This window comes from Myotis brandtii, unplaced genomic scaffold, assembly GCF_000412655.1.
Source record: "Myotis brandtii unplaced genomic scaffold, ASM41265v1 scaffold186, whole genome shotgun sequence".
NCBI lineage: Eukaryota > Metazoa > Chordata > Mammalia > Chiroptera > Vespertilionidae > Myotis > Myotis brandtii.
Window position 1 is genome coordinate 2,368,988 of NW_005356905.1, and position 9,014 is coordinate 2,378,001.

At 36.2% G+C, this 9,014-nt stretch overlaps 1 protein-coding gene across 1 annotated transcript in view; it reads right to left on the reverse strand.

Moving 5' to 3' along the window:
* The window catches only part of IFT80 (intraflagellar transport 80), a 106,230-nt gene that overhangs the window by 58,888 nt on the left and 38,328 nt on the right, over positions 1–9,014 (reverse strand). Inside the window, exon 6 of the mRNA XM_005864124.2 lies at positions 2,767–2,876. Within this exon, the coding sequence (XP_005864186.1) occupies positions 2,767–2,876 (110 nt within the window). The remainder of the gene's footprint in view (positions 1–2,766; positions 2,877–9,014) is intronic.

Sequence of the window (9,014 nt, forward strand, 5' to 3'; positions counted from 1 at the left end):
TGACCCAGAAATTGGCAATCCAAAAAGTAAGCATGGATGTCTTCTTGTCCTTAAATATACTAGTAATTCATGTGCCCATTTAGCTATTATCACACATGTAATTAAAAGCTTTCTTTTACCATATTTAAGCAGAATAATATAACTAGAGTGACCAATTAAAGGGCTCTCTCTATAGATCCTTCCAAATCTATTATTTTTAAATATACAGAATAAAATATTGAATTAGTGTCAAATAAGAATAATTTATAGCTTGTTTTATTTAAGATATGTAAAAATATACACTCTCAAAAACAAATGTCCTAAAATAAACTGCAAGGACAAAAATAAAATATCTGGGCACAGATTCATATATATATTTAGATAGATATACACAGAGATCATTGTTTCATTTTAAACCTACAAAAATTTTGTTGTTCAAAACTTAGGAACAAAATATGATTTAAAGTTCCCTTATACAGTTTACCCATGAGTTTGAACTACATGGGTCCACTTATATGCAGATTTTTTTCAATAAATACTGTAATTGTATTTTCTCTTCCTATGATTTTTTTTAACATTTCTTCTAGCTTATTTTATTGTACGAATAGAGTATATAATACATATAACATAAAATATGTGCTAATTGTTTAGGTTATTGGTAAGGCTTCTGATCAACAGCAGGCTATCAGCAGTTAAGCTTTGGGGCAAAAGTTAATAGTTAAATTTTCAAGAGTGTGAGGGTCGGTGCCCCTAACTGCTGTGTTGTTCAAGGATCAACTGTACTGTTTTAGTATATCAATTTATATATTACATATATTTACTATTATATATAATGCACATTTTTCACTTATTTCTCAATGTTAGTCACTTCTTGAAATTCCTTTGGACAAGCTCCTTGATGCCAGAAACTGTTATTTCACCTTGAATATCTCACAGCTAGCATAGTGTCTGGTACATAGTAGGTATGCACTACATTTTCACTAATTGAATAAATAAAAAATGTTTCCTCACTATAAAACCAGATTTGGGTCTCTAGAAGAGTCCATAGAGCCCATTTCATGGGAAATGAAATATTTACTTTTGAACTGTATTCTACAAGCACCAATTAATTAAGCATTCTTTTTTATGGACAATCCAAATTTGAGTCTATACTTATGCCCAACCTTAGTTTTCCATAAGAAATAGAAAATTTGCACTATACTTTAACTCTTCCTCTCCTCCAGCTGAACTTTGGCATTGGATACTTTTCCTTCTCTCACTACCTCCTGGTTCAAAGGTTCTACCAAACCACTAAATTATAATTGATCAATGGTGACATAAGCATCTTCCTGAGTTTCATTCAAATAAGCCTAATTACAGGTATCTAAACAAGTCACATAATTACAAACTAAAAGGTTCATCTTTCCTGTTTTTGCTATGTAATTTCATAGAAGCTTTTCTGAGTGTAAGTGGTAGGGAAGAACTCTGACTAAAGGCAGTCAGAACTAGTACTCTTTTCCAGCTTCTTCCTTTTGCCCAAATTCTTTTCCTTAGTTGCCTAAGAGCAAGCACTTATATCTTCTATTTCTTTTGTCCCATAGTTCTTAGCAGACTGTTCTGCATGCAATAAAAATGTAAATGCATGCTGACTATATGATATATGTAGCACAATCTATATACAAGTTACTAATATAAAACCTCAAAGTCATTTCTATCTCCCTACTCCCCCAAATCTGTATCTACTCAACTGTTAAATCTGACGCTTCTTAAAACACCTTTATACCTGCTGTAGCAAATCAAATTCCAGTATCAAATCCCTTAACCCAACCTAGTCAGTCTACATTTTTTTTCTGACCTCTTTAGCTCTAATTTATTAGGGACTGACTAAAATGTAGAAATAACTTATTAATGCATAATAATATCATAACAACTCCTCTATGCTGAATGCTTATTGCATGTACTCAATATGCTTATTGTATGTACTGTCCAATGCACTTTGTAATTTAACTCATTTAATTCTCAATAATCCTATCAAGTAGGTATGAATATCACAACTAATAAGAGAGCTGAGGCTCAAAGATATTTTATAACTTGCACTTGAATCCAGGTGACTAACTCCAAAGCCTATAGTCTTGTTCACCACATTAAATCGTCATTTCCAACATGTGAAGAAAATGTTTCTTCCTTTTAACACTGGAATCAAACACCAAACATAGGCTCAAAGTTTTCCATTAATGTGTCCTATGCTGACCTGTTTTAACTGCCACCATTGTTTTGTTTCTACATAATGGGTAAAATTATACACACCTGATTTGTTCTAAATTGTTCTACATTATTCCCCCTCCATTCCAAAAATACTAAAAGAATGCTAGAGTCTTAGAGAACCCTCAAGTGTATTGAACAGATGAGGACAAGGAGGAAAATGATAGTAATGATAATAAAAAACACAGTCTAAACAAGCTTTTAAAGTTTTATGATTTCGTCCTGTTTTGTCTCAAATCTATACATTTGAAGCTGACTCTGCTAAAGTCAAAGATAACAATCATGCCAAATCATGTGACAATTTAGTAACGCAAACCATATTTATGATTTACTGGTATGATGTGAGTTGGAATAAGAAGGAAGTGAACCTTGTTGGAAACATAACCAGATATTCCCTGTTCTATAATAAAGGGTGATAAAACTACACACTCAAAGCCTCAGATTGTAAAAAGACCACCCAGAAGAAAGGGACTCCCCTAAGAAAAAGACCTCTCACTTAGCAGTCTGGCAAATCCTGATAACAATTTACAAATGCCTGAGAAGTACCTGTAAAACTTTAGCATTTGGTTGAAGAGGTTTAATGATCAGCTGCTTGCCTGCTGTGTAAAGAACCTTTTCAGAATCAGGGTCCCATGCTACTGAATACACTGGTGTTCCTGTAAAAAGAAAAACACACCTGATAAACTTTTATTATCATGCCTTATAAAGCGGGAGATTGTTAAGAGGATCAAAAAAGTAATCTGGGGTGTCATTTCCTTTCCTCGTAATTCAAAAGCCCTTTCAAACTGGACTGGGTTAATATTGACCATTGAAAATTTACATTGACAATTGACAGACTATATGTTTAACTACTTTTGATCTTGCTGGGAAAAGATGAAGCTTTTAGGAATTCAAGATATTGTGCTATTGAAATACATAAAATAAATACACTACATTATGTTAAGATATAAAGAGGTGTATAAAGAGGTATCATTTCCCATCAGCAATAACCATCAGTTTAAACTAACTTAATGCATAAATCTCCACACAAAAATATACATAGTATACTCACCTTATAGATAATTCCCATTTTTGATGCTGCTACAGGCAACAGAACTTCCCCTCATCTGCTGCTTAAGAAATAGTCTAATGAATAGAAATCACCCAACTCCAAAATGACCTAGCTCTCCCATCTATGAATTCACAAATGGCAAATTATCTGATTAGGGAAAGTCTTACTATCAATTAAGTGTTGCTTTAGCCTGAAAGCTAGGCTAAACAGGACTCAAATATCCTATAACCAGAACTAAGCTGACTCCACTTCCAGAGGAAAGATACAAGTTTGAGTTACCTATTATACTGTTATGGTCATCATTAACTAGTTTATTAATATTAATAAAGGAAGAGAGAAAAGGGGAGGCCAGACATTATAAGCATGGTCATCTGGGCAGCTTTACCAGGAAGCTACAGCTTCACACTCCCCAGGAAAACCAACAGTCCATTCCCTGCAGATCACTGGGGGAACGGATGGAACAAAGGGGAAGATGGGCGCATGCCCAGCGAAGTCAGGGTGACTTAGGAAAGGTACTTGCCTGTCAGCCTAGCCTGGGAAAAGGTCATTGGCTAGGAAGGTGGAGCCACTGCAAGCTCTAGAAATCTTAGGTTAAAATCCCCAGACAAAGAATTCCCTCTCTCATTTCCTCTTGCTCTCTGGTTCCATGACCTGCACTCGCCCATGCACTCACCTGTTCTCTCTCCATAGCCATGTGCCATAGCAGTTGCATGGCCCATGGCCATGGGGACCCCACACACAATGAACTGAACTGGGAACACAAGCTAAGCCAGCCAGATGCTGGACTGGACTATACTTTAATATGGAACAGAAACTCTGGGCAGTGGCCTTAATCCTGGCCCTGCTGAAGAAAAGACTGGATTTTTTTTAGGCAGGACGAACGGAGATGGGACCTCCGGGGGAAACCCCTTTAATTTTACATCACCACTAAAGCTTTCCACAAAATCCCATCCTCCTGTGGGGGTCTCAGGAAATTCTCTTCCTGCGGCACATCTACAGATAACAATACTATAAACTACACTAAATTTCATACTGCTTTCAATATCCTAGAATAGAATTTAGGGTTGGTATTTTCTAACTCAATTACGTTCTAGATTATCTTCTGGAAGGCTGTACTTTATGTGAGCCTGGTTTTTTAAAAAAAGTAAGTATCATGTCTATTGAAAACATTAAATATCTATACTCCACTCTCTGACCAAGTTATCTATTAATTAGGAAAGTGAATCAGGTTATAAAATTAATCTATGAAATATATAATCAAGCTTTTAAAAGTTGTCTAGGACACCTATGTCAGACTATTGTAGCAACTGACTTGATGAGAATCAATGAATAAATCTTTCAAGAATTTACATTCTCATTAAAAATGAAATGTGAATCTGAAGTTTTATGGTCAACCAATATGATTTAATTATTTATTTAAATTGTAATCCAACTGATGCTAATCAACAGGAAGTAATCAGTAGTCAACAGGGAGTTAGTAAGATAAAAGTTTGTATTCAAGCGGCACCCTAGTTTTTTTGTGCCACTTTCTTCCCAATGAGAATACAACTGTGAGCAAGTCTCAGTGGTATACAAGACTTAGGAAGTCTACTCTAGTCCAAAAAAATCCAGAAGCATGCCTTCCACAGTTTAGGTTAGACATTATATTGTGTCTAAATTTCCTGTTCAGCCAATGACATGTAGGATAGTTCTGTTACCAGAGGAACCTACAGATAGATGGCCAATGAGATGGCCAACCTCAGGAGACACTCCTCCTTTTTCTGTACTTGGTAAGTACATTTTCTTGGAATATTTTCTGGGAGTAGCCAGGAGCCGACCTGGACTTCAAAAGTAAATCTCCAGATGAACAGAGTTCAACTCTAATAAACCCCCCCAAGATATATAAACACAAATTTCACATATCTCAAATGTGGTTTTTGGGTGAGGACTGGAAGGGAACAGAGGAGGAAAGCGTATTTGATAAGTTAATGGAATTATAGGTGCCTTCTTGATTTCCATTAGTATAATTGTAGTTATTATGCTAAAAATAAATTTATATATTTTAATTCTAGATTATCAAATCTTCATGAATACACTCAGTAAAATTACACTTTCCTGGGGTGTACACTAAACAATGACAAACATCTACCCCCAAGGAAATAATTCAGTAAATACAACTCCCATTGAGTTATACAGGATGTGACTCTAGTTCTTTAGTTGTGGTAAAAGGCACGGTTGGGGTATAGGATGAGGAGCTAGGGACGCTTTTATCCTCTTTAACATTTAATTTTTTGGCCCCATTAAGTCAGCTGTGTCACCATTTCCTTGTTTATAAATCTTATAGATCTTCAGAATAATTATTTTCCCTTTTGGGACATGAAGATTATTCATTTCCTGTTTATAAAACAGTATGTTAAACAATAATAATTTTAAAGAAACAGGTATAATAACTATGGTTTAAAGTAAAATAAGCTTCTGGAGAAAAGTTAAGTAATTCCTTTGTTATAACATGTGATTTTTAACCACATTTCTTCAATCAAAAGACAAAGAGGGAGCTATTTGTGATAAAGAAACTTAAATAAAATCAATAGCTACATCTCACTAGTTCAATCTTCCTAACCAACAATATTCAAAATGGATAAAACATCAAGAACTAAGAGAATTCTTTAGTATATCCACCCTTTATATTTATAATAAAATATTAAGTGTGAAACTAATGTATATATATATGAATGTTTTCTTTTCCAAAAGGAGATGTACTACACATCGCTGTACAACTTCCTAAATTAGGGGGGTTCTAATAAAGATCACTATTGAAAGTGGATGAATTCCTTCAGAAAGAAAATAATGATTTCTAGTATGATGAAATCCATCCCATTAGCATTTAAAACCTATAATATTTCAAGTGCTTTAAAAAAAACATACTTATTTTAAAAACATACTTATTCCTAATGCTTCACTTCACTTTGCAAAGTCAGTATGGAAATAACAAATTTAGCCTTTCAAAATGAATAACTTTAAAACAAAAAAGTTTAGCAAATTATATAAAATGTTTTTAATTTTATCATTAACAAAAAACAGAGCAAAAAAACCCAAAAATAGTTTTATAAGTAATTTATTGCTTTTTATATTGGGAATTTTTATTTATGTTCCATTTCAGTTAAGACACTCAAAAAGACCTTGTTTTTCTGACTTTGTACAATAAGATCATGTGACCTTTTTGACATTTTTTAAGAAACCACATGCACCTGGGGTTGTGTTAAATGTCAGACCCTTATCTCTCTGTAAAACAAATTATCTAAATTCTTTCAACCTGTTGAAGGCATTTTAAACCACAGAAGAGGAGACAAAAATGTATTTCAATTGTTTTAAGGAAGTACATGGTCAAATATACCATGTTTTTCACATTCATACTAAGAGGTATCCCCTAAAAATGTTGTTTTTGAATGTTTTTAAGAATGCTTTTGAAACAAACGCTTCACTATTATAATAAAGCATTTGCTATTTTTGCCTTGAATGCAATATAGATATATATTGAAAGAATATCAGGAAAGTGCACAGAACAGAGTCCAGTACTATATAAGCACTGTTAGTGACTACTACCAAAAATTACTTTGTAATGCAATAAGCAACCACTTGTTTATTGTGTTGTTCATGGTAGTAGGTACTCAACGTTTTTGTTACAACATCATTAAAAATTCAAAAACCAAGAATTATTTCCCTTCATTTTATTTGTAGGGACATGGACTAACAATAGGTAATCAAATGCAATTTATTACATTAAAAAATGAACTTCTGGGTTATGTATGTCACTGGGTCAGTACAAAGAAAAAGTGTAAATGAAGGCATTTGTTTCTTTAGTTTCAACCTCTCCCTTGAGGACCTCAACTTGCCCCGTACCTTCAAGACCTGTCACCTTTTAGTAACTGACTCTCACATTAATATTTCAGCCTTTACCTCTGAGTTCTAACAATATTCCCACTTGCCCCAAAGACATGTCAGAACTTCAAACTCTACATATTCAAAGCTATCATCCCTCCACACATACTCACTCAATTATTCTTCCCTCTGAATTCTTTTTTAAACATATTTTTATGGATTTCAGAGAGGAAGAAAGAGAGAGATAGAAACATTAATGATGAGAGAGAATCATTGATCAGCTGCCTCCTGAGGATCAAGCTCACAACTGGGGCATGTGCCCTGACCGAAACTAAACTGTGACCTCCTGGTTCACAGGTCGATGCCCAACCACTGAGCCACGCGGACTGGGCCCCTCTGAATTCTTTACCTTATAGGATATCCATTCCTCTCAGCCATGGAGAACTATTCTTTTTTCTTTTTTTTCAATTACTACCACCACTGTCTTTATTCAAACCTTAATTCACACTAGCATGGAACATTTCAGTAACTTCCTTATTGGCCACTCCCATTTAACCTCTATCTCCTCTAAGCCCATTTCTTCATCCTTCAAAGCCCAGTCAAAAGATGCTGCAATATTCACCAGGAAGCTTTTCTGATACTTCCTCCCCCACAAGTCTTAATCTTTGCCTTGCTTGTCCTCCAGAGCACCTCATATCATGAGCACATTCTGTCTTGTATTATAGTTACTTATAGTTCCAGTTTACTTCCTTCACTAAATGCATATAGATATGGTCCATGTTTTATTATTCCATTCTTCCATTTAAATATAGTATGAAAACGGTTTGCAGTACTCTATTCCAATTTTAACCTATAATCAAAATATATAATATAACACAAGATAGGGCTGAATTATAATTATCCCTGGCCTACACACTATTTTTCTCTAATAAAAATCAACAACGGGAGAGAACCAGGATGGCGGCATAAGGTATAAACCTGTACGTGCTGCCCCCCACAACCACATTAAAACTACAACTAAAAGATAAAACAGCTATCATCCAGAACCACGGGAAAGCTGGCCGAGTGGAAGTTCTACAACTAGAAGGAAAGAAAAAAGCACATTGAGACTGGGTAGGAGGTGCAGAGGCGCCAAGACCAGAGATACGGAGACATGCGCGAGGGGGACTGCAACTGGGTGCGCGATTTTTTTCAATCGGACAGGGATACAAGCTCCTGAATGCAGTGAATTCGTTTACGGCGAGACTCTGGGGTCCCAGATTCCTATGGGGAGAAACTAGACTGTCTTACAGCGGGTCAGAAAGCAAGGGTGGCTTTCTCACTGAGCTGCTCGCAGGGATCATTGTTACTGTGGGGGCACGGGACTCAGGGACTCGGGACACAGAGACGGGAGACGCAAGGAGTCGCAGAGATGGCTGATGACAGCCATTGCTGTTTGCTCCGCCCTGATGATTCTCGAGAGACGTGAGGAGTCTCGGAGATGGCTGATGACAGCCATTGCTGTTTGCTCCACCCTGATGATTCTCTGAGACCCCGCCCCACTCAATTTACATTCCCACCCAAGCTGTCCGCAGCAGGGCAAAGAAACCGCCTGCCCTTTTGCAGCCTAACCTAACAAACTGCAGCTGGGTCAGAGAGCTCCAAAACTTCCAAACCCCAAACAGAGAGGAGAAATCTGCTGATATCGCTGTAGCTCCTGCTGGGTGGACTCACTCAGTGGTTGACTTGGAGATCCAGGAGCCAGGGTACCCAGTGGTCAGATACCAGATTTCAACTCCTCACATCCATAAGGGACACACTCAAGAAGCAGACTCAGTGAGCACCAAAGCCCCACTGAAGCAAGTCCTACCCCATAAGGGTGTCTCCAGCACAGCAGTTCTTCCAC